The 23,030-nt window shown below is 36.4% G+C and overlaps 5 protein-coding genes across 5 annotated transcripts; all 5 read left to right on the top strand.

Annotated features, from left to right (window-relative positions):
- Nucleotides 1-1,796: 1,796 nt before the first annotated feature.
- On the top strand, nt 1,797-4,013 carry LOC135746665 (olfactory receptor 6N1-like). Its single transcript, XM_065265324.1, has 2 exons — nt 1,797-2,737; nt 3,962-4,013. Exons 1-2 carry the CDS (start codon nt 1,797-1,799, stop codon nt 4,011-4,013), a joined length of 993 nt encoding a protein of 330 aa, XP_065121396.1.
- A 2,257-nt stretch (nt 4,014-6,270) lies between these two features.
- Nucleotides 6,271-7,221, top strand: LOC135746676 (olfactory receptor 6N1-like). Its single transcript, XM_065265333.1, has one exon. It carries the CDS (start codon nt 6,271-6,273, stop codon nt 7,219-7,221), a length of 951 nt encoding a protein of 316 aa, XP_065121405.1.
- Nucleotides 7,222-11,499: 4,278 nt separating this feature from the next.
- LOC135738745 (olfactory receptor 1E16-like) lies at nt 11,500-12,477 on the top strand. The gene has a single exon (XM_065256823.1). It carries the CDS (start codon nt 11,500-11,502, stop codon nt 12,475-12,477), a length of 978 nt encoding a protein of 325 aa, XP_065112895.1.
- A 4,229-nt stretch (nt 12,478-16,706) lies between these two features.
- LOC135738751 (olfactory receptor 1E16-like) lies at nt 16,707-17,684 on the top strand. The gene has a single exon (XM_065256837.1). The coding sequence runs from the start codon at nt 16,707-16,709 to the stop codon at nt 17,682-17,684; it is 978 nt and encodes a 325-aa protein (XP_065112909.1).
- Nucleotides 17,685-20,390: 2,706 nt separating this feature from the next.
- On the top strand, nt 20,391-21,347 carry LOC135746684 (olfactory receptor 52K1-like). Its single transcript, XM_065265343.1, has one exon. It carries the CDS (start codon nt 20,391-20,393, stop codon nt 21,345-21,347), a length of 957 nt encoding a protein of 318 aa, XP_065121415.1.
- The last annotated feature ends 1,683 nt before the right edge of the window (nt 21,348-23,030 follow it).

Here is a 23,030-nt window from a genome sequence, read left to right as displayed (position 1 = left end):
TGACAACTTGCACTTTTGTGATAATTAAGATTTTGTGAATGTAGGCTGTAATTCTATTGAATGAAGGGCCCCATAAAAGGTAAATGTCCAGGGCCCCTAACAGTGTTAATGCGGCCCTGTGCACATGGTTCACATGACGCAACAAACACATATTTTGAATTCGCGACCCTCAGAAGAGAAGTCACTGGCCGCCACTGGAATAACCACTACTGTAAAAAGAGCATTAATGTGACCCTCAGGTAATCACAGCCTCATTGTATTCACAAACGTTACATCATCGCGATTGTGAATGCAAAATTGCTTTTACACAACGCTTATAAACAAGAAGTAAATGGGTATCAAGTAACTTACGATTCGGAGAAAATCCACTCAGCCGGTCCGTTTTTTCCTGTTTTCACATGAGGCAAACAAATCCACTTGAGCTTCTTGTTGTGGAAACCGCAGACCTTAAAATATTAGTGATGGAATAGTTTTTAGTTCATCCCTCCAATCTTATTGGTGACACATCAATAATATTGCATTTGACCATTTAAGCTTATATAACATTTCAGAATGTTACGTTGTAACGTCAGTAGGTGGCGATAAATTAATCTTTTTATGTTTGTCCGTTTCATGCGGTGCTGCACAGACTGAAAGGGAAATAGCAAAATGGTACATTCACACGTGGCTTAAGCGTTAACGCTTCCCATTCACTTTTAATGGGTGACGTCATGCATTGCCGAACTGAATTGTGGATCCATCGGCGTCGCTTCAGTGCCGTTGCTCGCGGCAAAAGTTGAACATTTCTCAACTTTTCAAGCGGCAACGCGTGCTTCAGCCGATCAGATCGCCTTATGCAAATAACCTAAGCAGAGCCAGCCAATTACGTTTATGGAAGACCGGAGTATGTGTACCGGCCACTGTGATTGGCTGTTGTCCACGCTTCAGACAAGCCTTCCGTTAAGCATTAACGCTTACGCCCCATGTGAATGTACCATAATGGCGCATTCACACGGGGCGTAAGCATTAACGCTTAACGGAAGGGTCTGTCCTAGACTAAAATACATGTAAGAGCTGTCCAAACTGAAAACAACTTGGACTGACATATCTTAAAATACATCAGTGCCCTTTGTTTTGCCTCAGAATACACATCAGTAATGTTTTAGCAAGGCATGTTTGTTAAAAAAAGTTATGTAGTTATATTTCCTAATTAAACTAAGGCCTAGTCCTGGCTTAAACTAATCCCTGTCCGGGAAACCACCCCCAAATGTACTGTAATAATTTTTACACGTTACATAAATAAACTATTGAAAACAAGGTAACTGTAACTGAAAAGACATTTAATGGTTCTTACGTCATCGTGGCTGCTAGGAAACAATTAGTAATTGTTACGCAAGAAATATATAAAAGACAGGGCATCACACACTTACATCAGTTTAACTTGATAAGGGGTCCATAACAGCCCTTTTTAAAATTGCATGCCATTTTAACATTAACTGATTAAATTTTCAATTATGTTTATGGATTTAAGGAATTTCTAAATTGAGAGAAGACCAAAAAATATTATCAGTTTTTTTATGAATAAAACTCTTTTTGTACTTTTTTAAAACCTATTCTTCAAGTCAGTTTTTGTCATCTTGCCGTAACAGCGGCTCACTGCATTTTACTACTATTTTCTTTCATTGGAGCTTTATTTCTGTGCATATTCAAGTACATTAAGGCTCTGACTGACTTTAGCTTTTAATCTGCATGTACTGTAGGCCTGTTTGAATGTAATGGTTTAATGTAAATTGTATGTTTGAGGTTGGGGGCTGAAAATGGCAAATGCAAACTACACTGTGAAAAATGTGGACATCTTTATAATCACTGGATTTGATCACCTGCAAAACCAAAAACTCCTTGGATTCCTCATCTTATTAACCTACATGCTCATATTGCTTGGGAACAGCATCAATCTGTGTATCATAATGACTGCCAGACATTTACACAAACCAATGTACATATTAATCTGTAACCTTGCTGTCGTTGATATAATGTACTCCTCTACCTGCAGTACAACCATGATCTCAGTGTTGCTGCCTGAGATTAAAACTGTTTCATATTACTCTTGTATATCAAGGATGTTCTTCTATCATCTTGGAGACATCAAAGTATGCATGGCTCTGACCTTGATGGCATTAGACCGACTTATTGCGATTAGGTTTCCATTAAGGTACCAGAGCATTATAACAAATGCACGAGTAATTCAGCTTATTTTGATGACCTGGATTGTTAGTTTCACTGTAATGGGTGTTGTGACACATGTGGCAGATAGTCTTCCTTACTGTCAGCCTGTTATCAGATATGTGTTTTGTGACTATCCTTCTATGATCAGAGCTGCTTGTGTTAATCCTGAACCCTATTTCTTTTTGCCTACAATGATTAATCTGTGGCTAATATTTGGAGAGTTTCCTTTTATTTTGTGCACCTATGCTGTAATGGCATACAGTGTGGCCAGACTCTCCAATAACTCGAGCAAAAGGCAAATGATCAACACATGCTCAAGTCATCTTATTGTCTTGTTTAGTTATTATGCACCAAAGATAGTCTCTAATTTACTAACTCGAATAGGAGTTGTGTTAAATTTAACAGAGCGAAATGCAATGTTGATTGTAGCCTCTCTTGTTCCACCTCTAATAAACCCCACCGTTTACTCCATCAGGACTAAAGAAATCAGAAAACGATTAGCAAATGTGTTTTGGGGTAAAGAAGTGGCACCAATTCATTAATTTACATGGCTTATTGTGAACTTGGGTCAAAGTTTCTTTAGTTTATTTCATAAAATAGACCAAAGCATATTGTATAGACATGTTGTATTGTGTGTGTAGAATAAAAATATATTATGGAAAAATATTTGGAGTTCTGCTCATTTTTAAATGACAGTATCACAGAAATGTTAATGGTGAAATGCATGTTTTTTAAAAACTAACATGCTTGATCAGTAATAAAAAATGAAGTTAATTGTGCATGTCTTTCAGTCCCAAAAGAGCTATTAACTGTTTAAATTAATTCTATTAAATAATTTGTGTATTGGGATCTGAAGGATGTACAGTAGCTTCAGGGAGTACAGGGATTTTGGGAATATTATCTACTAACTTATTAATGGATCATTTAGAAGGCACTTGTGCATATTGATAAGTCAAGAAAATGCACTGAGCTGGAAGGGAATGGTTTAAATGCCCACTGAAATGTTATTTAAAAATACTTAAATGGTTGAAACAATTTCAGGCGTGTTTCTCTACATTTCCTGGCTTCAGTCCTGACCTATACCATTAGTCCTAACTTTTATTTTTTGTACATAATAAGGGCTCTGGGTTTTACTGGCTGGCACTGTTAGATAACATAGTTGGAGTGAAATTAAATACAATTAAATACAATCAAATCACAAACAGACCATTGAAAATTTAGCAAAGCCAAATAAGAATAACCCAGTGGCAGCTGGGGATTTACTCGTCATGTCAAAATATGTGTTTGTTGTGTCAGGTGAACCATGTGCATCATGTGTCTTGTCAAAAGATGTGTCTGCTGCACACGCGTCGAAAGGGTTTATGATTAAAAAAACCGCTCACGTTTGCCAGATACTCACTTAATCTCATGTGCAATCAGAGTTTAGTGTTAAGTTAGTGCAGGGCCGCATTAATGCATGGGCTTACCTGGGCTTGTATTTATTCAAGCGCATTAAAAATATTTATTGAAAGCTACTTTTTCACATATTATTTACACAGCATTATCATAATAGGCTGTATATTAATATATTGGGGAAAAGCTGTTATATGTGAAATCAGATAATGTGCACCCTTATACAAACTAAAATTGAATGATCTTCATTTCATAACACATCTGCGACAATTTTGTTATTTCATTTATTCCAGGAAAATTGCATCAAAGTTTGACTTCAGTCTTTGATTTTTCTTTATTTTCAATCTTTGACATGGCCTTATATTAACAATATTAAGGTTATATTTTTACAGATGATTGTAGAAAACAGTAAATAACAGTACTGTCTCATGCCTCAGGTTATCAGAGCCTCACTGTATTCACTAACGTTACCCATCGCGATTGTGAATGCAAAATTGCTGCTTATAAACAAGAAGTACATGGTTATGGTTATCAAGTAACTTACGATTCTGAGAAAATCCACTCAGCCGGTCAGTCAGTTTTTTCCTGTTTTCACGTGAGGCAAATGAATCCATTTGAGCTTCTCGTTGAGTAAACAAACGAACCTTAAAAGATTGTTGATGGAATAGTTTTCAGTTCATCACTCCAATCTTATTGGTAACACATCAATAATATCGCGTTTGGCCATTTCCGCTAATATAACATTTCAGCATGTTACGTTGTAACGTCAGTAGATGGCGATAAATTAATCTTTTTCTGTTTGTCCGTTTTCATGTTGTACTGCGCAGACTGACAGGCATATAGCATAAGTATCGCGAGAGCGATTCGAGACAAATGCTAAGAAATCTTACTCGCGGGACTTTGACATCATGAGCCGATCAGTCTGGGCCTTGCCGCCTGACGTTAAACATTAAATGTGTTCTGAGCGATTTACTGTCATTGAATTGCGTCGTAAATAAATAATATTAGGAATTGAGTAAAAAGATGAGGTAAAATATTTACATAAATTTCAGATTTTAAGTAGTTTGTATGTCGTTTGTTCTGTTATTTTCTATAAACTGGCCAATTTGTACAGGTATATTTCATCTAGTGCAGAATCTAAAATAGCCTATATCTAAATGTAGCCATTTTTGCTTTTCTTGATTTATTTTAAATGAAGTTTCTGTTTATTTACGACTTTAAATTATATTTTAAATCTCAGATGTGAACATTTTAATTGCACTTTGGGGCAGTTTCCCGAACAGGGATTAGACTAGTTCTAGAATAAAATAAAGGTAAGAGCTGTCAAAACTGAAAACTACTTGCACTGACATATCTAAAAATACATCAGAATGCACATCAGTAATGTTTTTAGTAAGGCATGTTTGTTAAGGTGACCAGACGTCCCGGTTTTCCGGCGGGGACAGTGCCGTTTTTTGGTGTTCTGTCCCCGGAAATGTCCCCGTTTTAAAGCACGTCCAAAACAACCAGCAAATACACTATAAAACCCGATCAACATGTAGTCTTTGTAGTACCAGACCGGACCAGTCATGTAATGATTATTTTCACCAGTAGAGGGAACCGCGAGCTACACTGATTTTTTGTTGCACGCCACTTAGCGAAAAAGAATTTACTATGAGACACACGAGAAAGCGTCATCAAGTTATCATCAATCAAGATATGAAAACAGTCAAAGTTATCGGGGGTTAAGGTACTAACTACTCATGTTTACATTTTGTATTATTTCTTCTGTTTTTAACATTTACAATGCTATGTAATCAGCTGAAGTACCTTAGAAGTAATTTCATGTCATGTCATATATGTGCACTGAATAAAAAAAGGGAAAAATAGATTTAGGCTACAGAAATATTGAAAACAAGACAGAAATACTAAGTAAGAAAGTCATTTTTGCAAAAAAAATGTTTTGTCCCCATTTTTTTTTATTTATAGATAACAACAAATGAGATTTTAATGATATTTTGACCATTGAACTAGTAAATGTCCCCGGTTTTCATTTAAAAAATCTGGTCACCTTAATGTTTGTTAAAACCAGGATATATTTTATAATTAAACTAGGGCCTAGTCCTGGCTTTAGCTAATCCCTGTCCGAGAAACCACCCCCACAATGTACTGTAATAATTCTCACACGTTACATAAATAAACTATTGAAAACAAGGTAACAGAAACTGTAATTGAAAAGACATTTAATGGTTCTTACGTCATCGCGGCTGCTAGGATACCATTAATATTTGTTACACAAGAAAAATATAAAAGACAGGGCATCACACACTTACAGTACATCAGTCTTGATAAGGGGTCCATAACAGCCCCCTTTAGAATTGCATGCAATTTTAACATTCACTGATTAAAATTTCAATTATGTTTATGGATTTAAGGAATTTCTAAATTCAAGAATGACCAAAAAATATCAGTTTTTTTAATTTTTTTAAATGAATGAAACTCTTACAGTTTTCATCATTTTGCTGTAACAGACACTCGCTGCATCTAACTACCATTTTCTTTCATTGGAGCTTTAGTTCTGTGCATATTCAAGAACATTAATGCTCTAACTGACTTTTGCTTTTTATGTACTGCAGGCCTGTTTGAATGTAATGTTTTAATGTAAATTGTATGTTTGAGGTTGAGTGGCTGAAAATGGCAGAAGCAAACTACACTGTGAAAAATGTGGACATCTTTATAATCACTGGATTTGATCACCTGCAAAACCAAAAACTCCTTGGATTCCTCATCTTATTAGCCTACATGCTCATATTGCTTGGGAACAGCATCAATCTGTGTATCATAATGACTGCCAGACATTTACACAAACCAATGTACATATTAATCTGTAACCTTGCTATCGTTGATATAATGTACTCCTCTACCTGCAGTACAACCATGATCTCAGTGTTGCTGCCTGAGATTAAAACGGTTTCATATTACTCTTGTATATCAAGGATGTTCTTCTATCATCTTGGAGACATCAAAGTATGCATGGCTCTGACCTTGATGGCATTAGACCGACTTATTGCGATTAGGTTTCCATTAAGGTACCAGAGCATTATAACAAATTCACGAGTAATTCAGCTTATTTTGATGACCTGGATTGTTAGTTTCACTGTAATGGGTGTTGTGACATATGTGGCAGATAGTCTTCCCTACTGTCAGCCTGTTATCAGATATGTGTTTTGTGACTATCCTTCTATGATCAGAGCTGCTTGTGTTAATCCTGAACCCTATTTCGTTTTGCCTTCAATGATTAGTCTATGGCTGTTATGTTTTGAGTTTCCTTTTATTTTGTGCACCTATGCTGTAATGGCATACAGTGTGGCCAGACTCTCCAATAACTCGAGCAAAAGGCAAATGATAAACACATGCTCAAGTCATCTTATTGTCTTGTTTAGTTATTATGCATCAAAGATAGTCTCTAATTTACTAACTCGAATAGGAGTTGTGTTAAATTTAACAGAGCGAAATACAATATTGATTGTGGCCTCTCTTGTTCCACCTCTAATAAACCCCACCGTTTACTCCATAAGGACTAAAGAAATCAGAAAACGATTAGCAAATGTGTTTTGGGGTAAAGAAGTGGCACCAATTCATTAATTTACATGGCTTATTGTGAACTTGGGTCAAAGTTTCTTTAGGTTATTTCATAAAATAGACCAAAGCATACTTGTAAAGACATGTTGTATTGTGTGTAGAATTAAACATAAATTATGGAAAAATATTTGGAGTTCTGCTCATTTTTAAATGACAGTATCAAAGAAATGTTAATGGTGAAATGCATGTTTTCAAAAAACTAACATGCTTGATCAGTAATAAAAAAAGAAGTAAAAAGCATTGTGCATTTCTTTCTTTTTAAGAAATGAAAACTGTTATAAAATATTTCAGTCCCAAAAGAGCTATTAACTGTTTAAATGCATTCTATTAAATCATTTGTGTATTGGGATCTGAAGGATGTACAGTAGCTTTAGCCTCGTACATTCATTTCATTTGTACAGAGAGTCTGGCCACGCTCCATTGCAAAGCGTTACTTCCGTTAAGGAGGGTTCTCTGTTGAAGTTTAAAACTATTGGATCTGCCCAGAGTCACTCAGGATCTGCCATAGGCGATCGATCGCTAACGTATATGATGCGCCGAAACCGTCCGGAAACAACAAGTCAGAATAATCAGACAAACAAAACTTAGCAAAGCGGATAGCTTTTCTCACGTCTTTCTCTACTGCCATTACTGAACTACAACTCAAACTGACGCACGACCTCAACGTCATCGTTCTTAGCCACCCCCATCTGTTCGCTGAATGGTCCTGCAGATTTTTGCAGGAGAAAACGAAACTCTACAGAGCAGTCCCAGACGTACTACTGAAGCGAAATGAAAATTAAGCGGAAGCACGTAGGAGGGCGGAGCCAGGCTACAGTAGCTTCAGGGAGTAGAGGGATTTTGGGAACATTATCTACTAACCTATTAATGGATCATTTACAAGGCCCTTGTAATTAATAAGTCAAGAAAATGCACTGAGCTGGAAGGGAATGGTTTAAATGCCCACTGAAATGTTATTTAAAAATACTTAAATGGTTGAAACAATTTCAGGCCGCAATGTTGTCCTGTGTTTCTTTACTTTTCCTGGCTTCAGTCCTGACGCCACAACTTTTATTTATTGTACATAATAAGGGATCTTGGTTTTACTGGCTGGCATTGTAAGCTAAAATAGTTTGAATGAAATTAAATCAAATCAAATTAAATACAATCAAATCACAAACAGGCCATTGAAAATATAGCAAGTGTAGCATCCCTTTGCCATAAAGTCCAATACTGCTGAGGCACCTGGGAATGCCAAGCCACTTGCTTACATATAAGCTGACCAATCTCTCCAGCTTTTCCACCTTTGAGAGTGGGACTTCCAAGAGGGTTGGTGGCCAAAGGAGATGTGGAAGTATTCCATACAGCATGCACCAGAACTTCAGCTTGCCTGGAAGCAGGATTCTGTCGATGTTCTCCAGGCCACTGGCTACCTCCTTCCTAAGCTGCTCTACTTGCTCTTTGTCTTCAAGGGAGGCATCATACCAACGACCTAGACTCCTCACTGGCTTTTTGGAGACAGTTGGGATGGGTTCCTCGCCAATGTGGAAGTGGTGGTCTGACAGCTTCCCCTTGATGATGGAGATACTTCTAGACTTGCTTGGCTTGATCTTAATGCAAGCCCTCTTAATGTTTTCCTGGAGCTAACTTAATAACCGTACAGTGCAAACCTTGGTCGTGGTGAGAGTTGTAAGGCCAACTGTCCATCTAGAGCCCCGAATGATGACCTCCATTGCCAGGGGGAAGGCCAGTGGGGAGATGGTGCAGCCGGCCATGATTCCCACTTCCAGGTGTTGCCAAGCTGTTGTGTACTCTGCTGTTGTCACACAGAGTAGGACACCCTTGAAGTAGGCCTTGACAAGGGTTGTGAGAGCTGCCGAGACTCTAAAGCAGTGATTCCCAAACTTTTTCAGCGTGCGGGCCCCCTTGTGTACAGTGCATTTTTCGTGGCCCCCAGAAAGAAAATTTATGACAAAACAGTTTTAAAATGTAATATTTTAATTAAACAAAACATATAAAATTATACCTAGTAGTGCTGTTGGTTAGTTGGCTTATTATTATTTAGGTTTAATTACACAGAATTCATGATAAATGAATGTATTTTATAAAATGTCATAAAACTGGGGCCCACCTGGCACCATCTTGCGCCCCCCCTGTTTGAAAACCATTGCTCTAGTCAAAGGCTGTCCACAGGAGGTTGTGAGGGACTGAGCCAAAGGCATTTGCGAGATCCAGGAACACCACTTAGTGTGTGTTAGTAAAAATCACTTTAGCTGGATTTTCACAAGTATTAAAAATTGAATATGTTAATTAAAGATAATAAACACTACATTAGCAAAATTGTTTTTTGTTCAGTCTGTTCCCAACAGAGCCATTAATTGCAATACCTATTATTCAATTATATATAGTCTATTAGGACTTTGGCACCACTGAGACTTTATATAGTTTATTCATGCAATAAATATATGTAGCCTATATGATGTTTTGAACTACTGGTTTTAGATTTAAATTAATAAAATGTATGTAATATAAACACCCTTTTTACAACCTTTCACCTAGACTTATGTGGGTTGTCACCAAATGCAAGACTCTCAGACTGCAGAAGCAATGGATCAAACTGATACACATTCTCTGCTTTTTGTCTGTAAACAATAAATGCATCAGGACACAGTTCATCACTTAACACTTGTGAGATAGTTGTCCAAGTATGGTCACATTAAATTAAAAGGAATGTGCCATTGAGTTGGTAAATTGAATATCTTATAGCAGGTAAAAGTACAAGTATTGAATACATAATAAATAACACTTTAATTAATGTTTAATATTTTTAACAACACAAATTAATGTTAATGTGACAAATACAGGGTGTGACATCAAATCTCAAGAGTTTTTCAGTGTGTTTATGGGTGTCAGCATTAATTGGCATTGTCACTGAATTCCTCCGTGGCAGGCTTCCCATGTTTGGTGTCCTATTAGCATTCCAATGGGATTACCTGTCTGTTGTCTCCAGTGAAAAAATTAAGGTCATGTAACAAAGATGTTGACACTATTCAGACAAACAACTTTGAAAATGTTTGTACTGCTTGGTTACGTGTAAACCCATGAAAGCACACCTCACGTCAATCAAGCTGTTATGAATAAGAAAATGTAGCTTAGTAAATGATGATGTATTTATATTAAACTATACTGTTTCCACTAACATCACTCAAAAATGATTAGCACTTTATGACAAAATATTAAACAGTGGCATTTATTTTAAAAGAGTGGATGATATGAAGTCAATGTATAATATCAGCCCTGACTCTGTAGTGCACTTTAAAATGAGTCTTCCTCTGGAAGTATCACTTACAGTTAGCTTAAGTCTTAAATGTGTGCTGTTTTATGTGGGACATTACATTTATGTATTTAGCAGACAGTTTTATCCAAAGCGACTTACATTCAGCCTATCCAGTTCATCAGTAGGCCATGTGTGTTCCCTGGGAATCAAACCCATGACCTTTGCACTGCTAACACAAGGCTCTACCAATTTATTTACAGAAACCTACAGTTGTATTAGACTGCTAGATACTCACATCACAGTAAAAGCTATGAAACTGTCACACGATAAGAATTAGCTAACCAAACTTTAGGTTATGAATGACATTTAATCCCTAAAGCCACCCTGACCATATCATCATCATCATCATGGAAAAAGTTGTGTTTGCCATGAAGTACATAGCACCAAGCACTATATAACAGCCCATATGATAGACAATATTGTATTTGTCATCACTTAGAGCACAGGGTCAACATACTGTATCCATCTCAGGTGCAGAATCTATTTCTAAACATCTATGTGTTTATAATTTTGATTTGAATGCTTATTTAGTGGTTTCTTATTAGAATAAACAAGAAAAAGTGTTGTTTTAGCAAGTTAGCAAGAAATATTAGAAACACTTTACAATAAGGTTTCATTTGATAACATAAACTAGATATGTTTAACATGTTGATGAGCAATTCTTCTACAGCCTTTATTAATCTAATTTATTACTAGTTTATGTTAATTTACTAATGCATTTTTAAACTGAAAAGTTTTATCTGTTAACATTATTTAATGGGCAATTAACAATTATGTTGGTATTAACTATTAACAAGGATACGAAGTGCTGTAAATATATCATTATTAGTTCATGTTCATCTACTGTATTAACTAATGAAAAGTGAATAGAAAAGTCAGTGTTAACATAATGTTGCTAAACTATTGCTCTTTTATTTGTTAATATCATTTTTGTCTTATGATCTCTCCATGCAGGCTTTTCCAAAATGTTATTGAAGAACTGGACAACAATCTCCGAGTTCATCATCGTGGGTTTCCCTGGACTACATTCAGACTATTATGGCCTTGTTTCTACAGTTTTTTTCCTCATCTACATCTTCACAGTGGCTGGAAACACTTTCTTTCTAGTGCTGTTTGTCACATCAGAAAGCCTCAGAAAGCCCATGTATATTATCCTTGCCAGCCTGGCGCTGTCTGACATGTGTTTCTCCACTGTTGCTTTACCTAAGATCATAGCAAAGTACTGGTTTAATGATGGAGCGTCTCCTTTTCATGCTTGCTTCTTCCAAATGCAGCTCATTCACTATTTTGGGACATTAAACTCTTTGATATTGATGATTATGGCCCTCGATCGCTATGTGGCTATTTGTTATTCTCTACGATACCAGACCATTATGACACACCGGTTAATGTACATCTTCAACATCACGGCCTGGATATCCGCTTTCATCGCCCCTACTATAGCCACGCTGCACAGCCAGCAGCTTCCTTACTGTGGTCCAAAACTTATAATTCATTGCTACTGTGACCTCATTTCTATTACCAACTTGGCCTGTGCTGAAAACAGTCAGCAGAAGTTGGTCGCTTTGGGTGTGGCTCTTTTTGTCCTCCTTGTTCCTCTAGCGTTTATCATTTATTCATATTGTCACATCATAGTATCTGTGATGAAGCTGGCAAACGCTCAGAGTCGCTGGAAAACCTTTGCCACCTGCAGCACGCAGTTGTGCATCATCGCTCTGTTTTATGTGCCTCGTTGTGTTGTGTATGTAACCAGCACATTGCAGTTTCAGATGGGCACAGATTTTCGAATACTTCTCATATTGCTCTACAGCCTCATCCCACCTCTGATAAACCCATTTATTTACTGTTTACGTACACATGAGATCAGAAAAATTGTTATAAGGTGGTTAAACAAGCAAAGAGTGATTCAAGAGACAGCCAGGATTAATGTCATTGCTATGTAAAAAAAACTAAGGCCCGTCTAAGAACCCTTAGATTAACTAGAATTGAAGACTGTTCTGTGTTCTGTGGTGTTTTCTGTTAGAAATGCAAAGACAAATGTTTAATGATTTCAGTTAAATAACCAAATGATTTGTTGTTTATGCATTACATTGTATTCATCTATTTGATTTAATTGTGGTAAAGTACTTTTGTACATGGCTTTACAAATCCATCTACTCTGAGCCAAAAAAAAGGATAAAAATATCTTTTTTGTTATGACAGCATCAGTAACAGCTGAATCAAACTAAAGAAAGTTTTTTTCTTTACTAAAGTGCCATAATATTTAGCATGCAGCTCAGCATTTCATATAAACCATTTTACAATGAAAACAACTCTTATAAGTGCGAAATTATGACAGTTCTTGTACAAAAAACGTATTTTCTTTGTATGTAACATTGCTTTTTTAAACAACAAAAGGCCTGTACAGTATTACAGGACGACATGTGTCTGTGTGTTTGTTTGTTTGTTTGTTTGTTTGTTTGTTTGTATGTATGTATGTGTGTGTGGAACCAAACAAAGATAGTATTACCAGTCTTTTTTTTTACTTTGTAGGGAGATTTTTTGGTCCTTGTGAGAAAACAAGCTTATAAATCATCCAGAATTAGATTTTTATAAAACAATACAAAGTTAGGGTGTTCTAAAACTTATATTTCAATACTACTACTTACTACTTGTCCTTCTTGTTCCATTAGCATTCATCAAAAAAATATGATCCTCTGTAAGATTTTGCTTTAACACTGATTTTGTTGCTTTGAACTCTTTAGTCACACTTAAATATGAATGTCTTTGAAAGAGATGTAGCACCAATACACTATTCAAACAAAACATTTTACAATAAGAAAGTTCAAATAATAAAACAATTATTTATAATTAAAGGTGCAATGTGTAACTTTTAGAAGGATCTCTTGACAAAAATGCAATATAATATCCGTAACTATAAAACACCGGTCAATCTACCTCCTACTGGTGACCAAGAGTGAATGCGCACAGACACGGAATACATACACACATTTTACATTTCAAACATACCCGGGTATGTCACATAACCAGATATCTGGAATACGCACCAGCAGTGGCGGCTGGTCAATAGAGGGTGCTAGGGTGCCGTCCAATCCGGGCCACACCATAGACTGTAAAAAAGATGGATGTAGAGTCTGTGACATCACTCATAGGTTTCTGAAAATCGTTTTTGAAGCTTAAAGTAGGCGGTGCCTGTCGACGCTATCTTGGCTGCGCGTCACAGCGCATCAGTTGTGTATATCCGAAAATGGGTAAAGAGGCGGGACATGGGTGAAGTTGAGATGGCTAATTGCTGAAATCACGCCCCCTAGCTCGACTCTATTGACAGCAGTGGCTATTCACCCCTTACTCAAGTGGCCACGCCCTTAATTATGCAGAACTTTAAGGCTTAAAATAATTTTAATGGATGGGTGACAAAAATATTCACCCCCTAACAATTGTCATGAAGGGCAAAATTAGCTATACAGACCCAAAACAATTTTTGTACCAGGCTGTAAACATGTTATTTTCTACTGTAAACTTGGGCGTTTTAACATGGAGGTCTATGGGAATTGACTGCCTTTTGGAGCCAGCCTTTAGCGGCCAGTTGATGAATTGCAGTTTAAATCACTTCCTCATTGGCTTCATCAGAGCTTCTTCCTCGGGCCACACACACACAAAAGTAAAACTTATTATTCATAAATCATTATTTTGTAAATGATATAAATTTATATTTATATGGTGTGACACAGAAAATAATCTGTGAAAAATATATGCTTTCCCTGTATGTCCCCTATGCCTGTCTGCTCATCTCAAGTTCAGCTGTGGGGCCCACAGGAGGCAAGTCTTTGTAGAAGTTTAGCCAATCGCTGATTCAGAAAGTAAACACATATTATGTGTTTAGCCAATCAGCGTCCTCAAATCTGATCCGAGATGGGCAACTTTTCTGTTGCCCCAAACGGCTAAATTCAGGACTGAGGGATGGGGCGCAATTTTCACTATGTGACAATGGCGGTCACAGTCTACATTGTTCACCAACTTATTCCAGGCAAACTCTATCAATAGCCTCTTTCACACAGTACTTCTAGTAAATTACCATGAATTTACCAGAATGAATTTACCAGTAAATACAAAAATGTGCTGTTCACACATGCAGTGACGTTCTGTCTTTTTACCAGTAAGACATCATTCACACATTAGTATCAAAATACCGGTAAACTCGGAGAGAAAGCGGAAGTTACCTGTGGCGCGCGGCCGCGAGCTCCGTGTCGTATTTGTACACAATGGCGGGTTATGACTTAAAATCGTCGGTCCGTATTTTGTTGTTTTCACATCTGTGGCAAACAGTCGTGAAGTTGCTCGTGACCAAACAACATTGCGTTAGGCGGCGTCAAACGGAACCTGTGTTTGCACATTAGGCTTCACCGAGGGTGTGCTAAGGACGTCGGCAATTTGGCAAATATATGGTAAGCTGTTTTAAACAACCTTGAAGAAATGTGGATGTTAAGTTCAGTTGTGCTCGACTTTTAAGCAGCATGGGTGTGGAAACGAACGTAAACAGTGCGGTGGTAAACGCGTCATCTGTTTAAAAACGTTCTGATTGGCCCGATCTGTCCGCGCGGTCTGACGTCGTCCGTTCTAAATGCCGGTATCCTTTATTTTTCGTTCACACATAGCGCTTACCGGTAAATTACTGGTAATCTTACAACCTGTCTTACTGGTAAATTGGGAGCACTGATTTACCGGAAAGGTTCTGTTCACACATGACATGTTAACTGCAATTTACCAGTAAATTACCAGTAAAGACTGTATGTGTGAAAGGGACTAATGTCCGTTTGAAAAGATAACTTTGACAGAAAAACTGTAAGTAAGAGCTGGGTCCAGATCAACCTGACCATTACCAATGCTTATGGTTCTCTCCCGTTCTTCTTTATCAAGGAGTTGTGTACACTGGATCCCTAAATATTTTACTATGACCATGGTTTTACTACAAATAAATCCTTAAACATGATATTTGTAGTAAAACTGTGGTTATACAAATGGTAATCAATCTGCCTAAAAACATGTTACTACACTTTTACTATAACAAAACCATTTTCTAAATCTGAAGAGCCCTTTTTCACCACAAATAACTCTTTGTGACACAGAAAGGTTCTTTAGATGTTTTTTATTGAACCATTTAGAAGCACATCAAATTGTTAATAATGTATTTGATGTTTACACAAATGCAAAAGGCACCACAACCATTAAGCCCCAAAGCTCAACCTACTGTAGTTTATGATTTTTTTTCCTTTATTTATTTGAAAAAGACAATGCACATCAATCAACATTTTTTGTTTACACTCAAATGATTGAGTGTTAAAATTAATTGTAATGCAGCATGACGTGGATGACATTACCCTAGACAGCACTGATTCTGTACTATAAACCAAAAACAAACCCTACACTGTTGTATAAGATTGCTAGATACTGGAATCGTCACAGCAAAGCTATGAAACTGTCACGCTATAAGAATTAGGTAACCAAACTTCAGGTTATGAATGACATTTAATCCCTAAAGCCACCCTGACCATATCATCATCATCATCATCATCATGGAAAATGTGTGTATGACATGAAGTACATAGCACCAAGCACTATATAACGGCCCATATGATAGACAATATTGTATTTGTCATCACTTAGAGCACAGGGTCAACATACTGTATCCATCTCAGGTGCAGACTCTATTTCTACACATCTCTGTGTTTATTATTTTGATTTGATTGCCTATTTAGTATATATTGTATTAGATTAAACAATGAAAAGTGTTGTTTTAGCAAGCTAGAAATATTAAAAACACTTTACAATAAGGTTTCATTTGATAACAAACTACAATAGTTAACATGATGATAACCAATTCTCCTACAGCCTTTATTAATCTAATTTATTAATTACCAATGCATTTTTAAAATGAAAAGTTTTATCTGTTTACATTATTTAATAGGCAATGAACAAACATGAACAATTATGTTGGTATTAACTATACACAAAGATACTAAATGCTGTAAATATATCATTATTAGTTCATGTTCATCTACTGTATTAACTAATGAATAGAAGCTTACAGTAAAGTCAGTGTTGCTAAACTATTGCTCTTTTATTTGTTAATATCATTTTTGTCTTATGATCTCTCCATGCAGGCTTTTCCAAAATGTTATGGAAGAACTGGACAACAATCTCCGAGTTCATCATCGTGGGTTTCCCTGGACTACATTCAGACTACTATGGCCTTGTTTCTACAGTTTTTTTCCTCGTCTACATCTTCACAGTGGCTGGAAACACTTTCTTTCTAGTGCTGTTTGTCACATCAGAAAGCCTCAGAAAGCCCATGTATATTATCCTTGCCAGCCTGGCGCTGTCTGATATGTGTTTCTCCACTGTTGCTTTACCTAAGATCATAGCAAAGTACTGGTTCAATGCTGGAGCGTCTCCTTTTCATGCTTGCTTCTTTCAAATGGAGCTCATTCACTATTTTGGGACATTAAACTCTTTGATATTGATGATTATGGCCCTCGATCGCTATGTGGCTATTTGTTATTCTCTACGATACCAGACCATTATGACACACCGATTAATGTACATCTTCAACATCACGGCCTGGATATCCGCTTTTATCGCCCCTACTATAGCCACGCTGCACACCCAGCAGCTTCCTTACTGTGGTCCAAAACTTATAATTCATTGCTACTGTGACCACATTACTATTACCCATTTGGCCTGTGCTGAAAACAGTCAGCAGAAGTTAGTCGCTTTGGGTGTGGCTCTTTTTGTCCTCCTTGTTCCTCTAGCGTTTATCATTTATTCATATTGTCACATCATAGTATCTGTGATGAAGCTGGCAAACGCTCAGAGTCGCTGGAAAACCTTTGCCACCTGCAGCACGCAGTTGTGCATCATTACTTTGTTTTATGTGCCTCGATGTGTCGTGTATGTAGCCAATATATTGCCGGTTCAGATCGGTACAGATTTTCGAATACTTCTCATATTGCTCTACAGCCTCATCCCACCTCTGATAAACCCATTTATTTACTGTTTACGTACACATGAGATCAGAAGGATTGTTATTAGGTGGTTAAACAAGCAAAGGGTGATAAAAGAGACAGCCAGGATTAATGTCATTGCTATGTAAAAAACAAAGGTCTGTCCTTTAATGAACACTAAGATTGACTAGAATTGAAGACTGTTTTCGTGTTCTATGGTGTTTTCTGTTAAAAATACAAAGACAAATGTTTAATGATTTCAGTTAAATTAACAAATGATTTGCTGTATATGCATTACATTTTGTTTGTTTATTTAATTGTGGTAAAGTACTTTTTTACATGGCTTTTCAAATCTATCTACTCTCGGCCAAAAAAAAGGATCAAAATATATTTTCTGTTATGACAGCATCAGAAAAAGCTGAATCAAACTGAAGTTTGTTTCTAATAAAGCTTTTTTTCTTTACTAAAGTGCCATACTATTTAGCATGCAGCTCAGCATTTAGTAAACAATTTTTACAATGAAAACAACTCTTATAAGTGCAAATTTATGACAGTTCTTGTACAAAAGAAAACTTCAATATTATATTGAAATGTATTTTCTTTGTATGTAACACTGTACTTTTAAACAAAAAAAAGGCCTGTACAGTATTACAGGACGACATCTGTGTGTGTTTGTTTTTATGTATGTATGTGTTTGGAAGACCAAACAAAGATAGTAATACCAGTCCTATTTTGACTTTTTTGGTCCTTGTGAGAAACCAAGCTTATAAATCATCCAGAATTATGTTTTTTGAAAATATAAAATAGTATTAAGTTACTGTGGTTCAAAACATAATTCAATGCTTCTGTGACCACATTTCTATTTGCCAGTGCTAAAAACAGTCAGTAGTAGTTGGTCACCCTGAGTGTGAGATTTGTTCTCCTTGTTCCTCTAACGTTTATAAAACATGTGATCTTCTGTAAGATTTTGCTTTCGGCTTTAACACTGATTTTGTGGCTTTTGAACACTTTAGTCACACTTAAATACAAATGTTATTACAGTAAAAGAAATGTGGCACAAACACACTACTCAAATTAAACATTTTACAATTAGAAACTTTAAATGATAAAACATGTATTTATAATTAAAGGTGCAATGTTTAACTTTTAGAAGGATCTCTTGACAGAAATGCAATAGAATATACATAACTATACAACACCTGTCAATCAACCTCCTACTGGTAACCGACAGTTCACCCAAAGATGAAAATTCTATTTGTGAAAAACCAAACCGTTTGTGGACCCCATTAACTTCCATAGGAAAAAAGAATACTATTGAAGTAAATGGGGTCCATGAATGGTTTGGTTACAAAAATTTCTCAAAATATCTTCCTTTGTGTTCATCAGAACAAAGAAATGTATACAGGTTTGCAACAACATGACAGTGAGTAAATGATGACAGAATTTTCATTTTTGGGTGAACTATCCCTTTAATGCGCACACACACAGGGAATACATAAAGACATTTTTCATTTCAAACATACTCGGGTATGTCACAGAACCAGCTTTTTGGAACACCCCCCATACAGCAGGGGCCACACACACAAAATAATAAAACTCATTATTCATAAATCATAATTTTGAAAATTATATAAACTGATATTTATATGGTGTGACATAGAAAATAATCGGTGGAAAATATATGCTTTCCCCGTATGTATCCTTAAACATGGTATTTGTATTAAAACTGTGGTTATACAAATGGTAATCAATCTGCCTAAAAACATATTACTACACTTTTACTATAACAAAACCATAATCCAAATCTAAAGAACACTTTTTCACCACTAATAACTCTTTGTGAAACAGAAAGGTTATTTAGATGTTTTTATTGAACCATTTAGAAGCACCTTTATTTGTTAATAATGTATTTGATGATTACACAAATGCAAAAGGCACCACAACCATTAAGCCCCAAAGCTCAACCTACTGTAGTTTATGATACCAAATGATTGAGTGTTAAAATGAATTGTAATGCAGCATGAAGTGGATGACATTACCCTAGATAGATGATTCTGTACTATAAACCAAAGACAAATCATACACTGTTGTATTAGATTGCTAGATACTGGAATCGTCACAGCAAAGCTATGAAACTGTAACGCTATAAGAATTAGGTAACCAAACTTCAGGTTATGAATGACATTTAATCCCTAAAGCCACCCTGACCCTATCATCATCATCATCATCATCATCATCATCATGGAAAAAGTTGTGTATGCCATGAAGTACATAGCACCAAGCATAGCCTATATAACGGCCCATATGAAAGACAATATTGTATTTGTCATCACTTAGAGCGCAGGGTCAACATACTGTATCCATCTCAGGTGCAGACTCTATTTCTACACATCTCTGTGTTTATTATTTTGATTTGATTGCCTATTTAGTGGTTTCTTATTAGAATAGACAATAAAAAGTGTTGTTTTAGCAAGTTAGCGAGAAATATTAGAAACACTTTACAATAAGGTTTTATTTGATAACATTAACTACAATAGTTTACATGATGATAACCAATTCTCCTACAGCCTTTATTTATCTAATTTATTATTATGTTAATTTACTAATGCATTTTTAAAATGAAAAGTTTTATCTGTTTACATTATTTAATAGGCAATGAACAAACATGAACAATTAATTTGGTATTAACTATTAACAAGGATACTAAATGCTGTAAATATATCATTATTAGTTCATGTTCCTCTACCATATTATAATGAATATAAGCTTACTGTAAAGTCAGTGTTGCTAAAATATAGCTTTTATTTGTTAATATCATTTTTGTCTTATGATCTCTCCATGCAGGCTTTTCCAAAATGTTATTGAAGAACTGGACAACAATCTCCGAGTTCATCATCGTGGGTTTCCCTGGACTACATTCAGACTACTATGGCCTTGTTTCTACAGTTTTTTTCCTCATCTACATCTTCACAGTGGCTGGAAACACTTTCTTTCTAGTGCTGTTTGTCACATCAGAAAGCCTCAGAAAGCCCATGTATATTATCCTTGCCAGCCTGGCGCTATCTGATATGTGTTTCTCCACTGTTGCTTTACCGAAGATCATAGCAAAGTACTGGTTTAATGATGGAGCGTCTCCTTTTCATGCTTGCTTCTTCCAAATGCAGCTCATTCACTATTTTGGGACATTAAACTCTTTGATATTGATGATTATGGCCTTCGATCGCTATGTGGCTATTTGTTATTCTCTACGATACCAGACCATTATGACACACCGGTTAATGTATATCTTCAACATCACGGCCTGGATATCCGCTTTCATCGCCCCTACTATAACCATGCTCCACAGCCGGCAGCTTCCTTACTGTGGTCCAAAACTTATAATTCATTGCTACTGTGACCACTTTTCTATTACCAATTTGGCCTGTGCTGAAAACAGTCAGCAGAAGTTGGTCGCTTTGGGTGTGGCTCTGTTTGTCCTCCTTGTTCCTCTAGCGTTTATCATTTATTCATATTGTCACATCATAGTATCTGTGATGAAGCTGGCAAACGCTCAGAGTCGCTGGAAAACCTTTGCCACCTGCAGCACGCAGTTGTGCATCATCGCTCTGTTTTATGTGCCTCGATGCGTTGTGTATGTAGCCAATATATTGCAGTTTCAGATTGGGACAGATTTTCGAATACTTCTCATATTGCTCTACAGCCTCATCCCACCTCTGATAAACCCATTTATTTACTGTTTACGTACACATGAGATCAGAAGGATTGTTATTAGGTGGTTAAACAAGCAAAGTGTGATTCATGTCGCTATATAAAATACTAAGGCCTGTCCTTTAAAGAACGCTTAGATTGACTAGAATTGAAGACTGTTTTCGTGTTCTGTGATGTTTTCTGTTAAAAATACAAAAACAAATGTTTAATGATTTCAGTTAAATATCCAAATGATTTGTTGTTTATGCATAACACATTATTCATCTATTTGATTTAATTGTGGTAAACTACTTTTGTACATATGGCTTTTTTTAAACAATTTTTACAATGAAGACATTTTAATAAGTGCAAATTTATGACAATTCGTGTACAAAAAAACTTATTTTCTTTGTATGTAACACTGTTTTTAAAACAACAAAAGGCCTGTACAGTATTACAGGACGACATGTGTCTGTCTGTGTGTTTGTTTGTATATATGTGTGTGGGGGACCAAACAAAGATAGTAATAGCAGTCATTTTTTGACTCTGTAGGGAGATTTTTTGAAAACAAGCTTTTTAATCATCCAGAATTTGTTTTTTGAATATATAAAATAGTACAAAGTTACTGTGTTCCAAAACTTATTCAATGCTACTGTGACCACATTTCTATTGGCCCTTGAAAACAAAGATGTGTCCTCCTTGTTCCTTAAGTGTTCATGAAATATAAATGTTATTAATAGAAATGTAGCACAAACACATTATTCAAACAAAAAATTTTACAATAAGAAAGTTCAAATGATAAAACAATTATTTATAATTAAAGGTGTCATGTGTAACATTTAGAAGGATCTCTTGATAGAAATGCAATATAATATACGTAACTATAAAACACCTGTCATTCAACCTCCTACTTGTAACTGAGAGTTAATGTGCACAGACGTGGAATACATAAAGACATTTTAAATTTCAAACATACCCGGGTATGTCACATAACCAGATATCTGGAATACGCCCCAGCAGTGGCGGCTGGTCAATAGAGGGTGCTAGGGTGCCGTCCAATCCGGGCCACACCATAGACTGTAAAAAAGATGGATGTAGTGTCCGCAATGTCACCCATAGGCTTCTGAAGATCGTTTTTGAAGCTTAAAGTAGGTGGTGACTGCCATCACCATCTTGGCTGCGCATCACAGCGCATCACTCTCGTATCTCCAAAAATGGGTAAAGAGACGGGATTTGGGTGAAGCTGAGGTGGCTGGTTGCTGAAACCACACCCCCCAGCTCGACTCTATTGAAAGCAGTGGCTGTTCACCCCTTACTTAAGTGGCCACGCCCTTAATTATGCAGAACTTTAAGGCTTTCTATAATTTAAACAAATGAGGTACAAAAAAATTCACCCCCCTAATAGTTGTCATGAAGGGCAAAATTAGCTTTTCATGAATATCAGCTGACGTCACTCACATCTCAAACTTGTCTTTCGCCATTTTGAGTATATGAAGTAGTCGCAAAAGAACTAGAAGCTAGGGATGCTCCGATCGATCGGCCGCCGATCGGTATCGGCCGATAACGTCATTAAATGACTCGATCGGTCCTCGCTAAATTTGCCGATCTCATAAACCGATCTTTCTGTTTACCTTTGTCAACATAGGGCTCCTGAATGCGGCTGCAGTCAGAGACCATTTTTACGCAATGCGAGCATTTTTATAACCCATCGCTCGTGTGTGACATGAAGATTTGCATTTCTCTCTTTGCGTTTGCAGAGATAAGCGTATTTTCTATGAGGACGCGATCTGATCAACAGCGCGACGCGT

This window comes from Paramisgurnus dabryanus, chromosome 10 (assembly GCF_030506205.2).
Source record: "Paramisgurnus dabryanus chromosome 10, PD_genome_1.1, whole genome shotgun sequence".
Classification (NCBI taxonomy): domain Eukaryota; kingdom Metazoa; phylum Chordata; class Actinopteri; order Cypriniformes; family Cobitidae; genus Paramisgurnus; species Paramisgurnus dabryanus.
Note: the sequence above shows the minus strand (reverse complement) of the source record. Positions and strands in the feature narration are given on the sequence as shown.

Coding starts and splice junctions, on each gene's coding strand:
- LOC135746665 (XM_065265324.1), top strand. CDS start 1,797: ATGGCAAATGCAAACTACACTGTGAAAAATGTGGACATCTTTATAATC. Junction 2,738..3,961: donor TGGGGTAAAGAAGTGGCACC/AATTCATTAATT, acceptor ATGGCCTTATAT/TAACAATATTAAGGTTATAT.
- LOC135746676 (XM_065265333.1), top strand. CDS start 6,271: ATGGCAGAAGCAAACTACACTGTGAAAAATGTGGACATCTTTATAATC.
- LOC135738745 (XM_065256823.1), top strand. CDS start 11,500: ATGTTATTGAAGAACTGGACAACAATCTCCGAGTTCATCATCGTGGGT.
- LOC135738751 (XM_065256837.1), top strand. CDS start 16,707: ATGTTATGGAAGAACTGGACAACAATCTCCGAGTTCATCATCGTGGGT.
- LOC135746684 (XM_065265343.1), top strand. CDS start 20,391: ATGTTATTGAAGAACTGGACAACAATCTCCGAGTTCATCATCGTGGGT.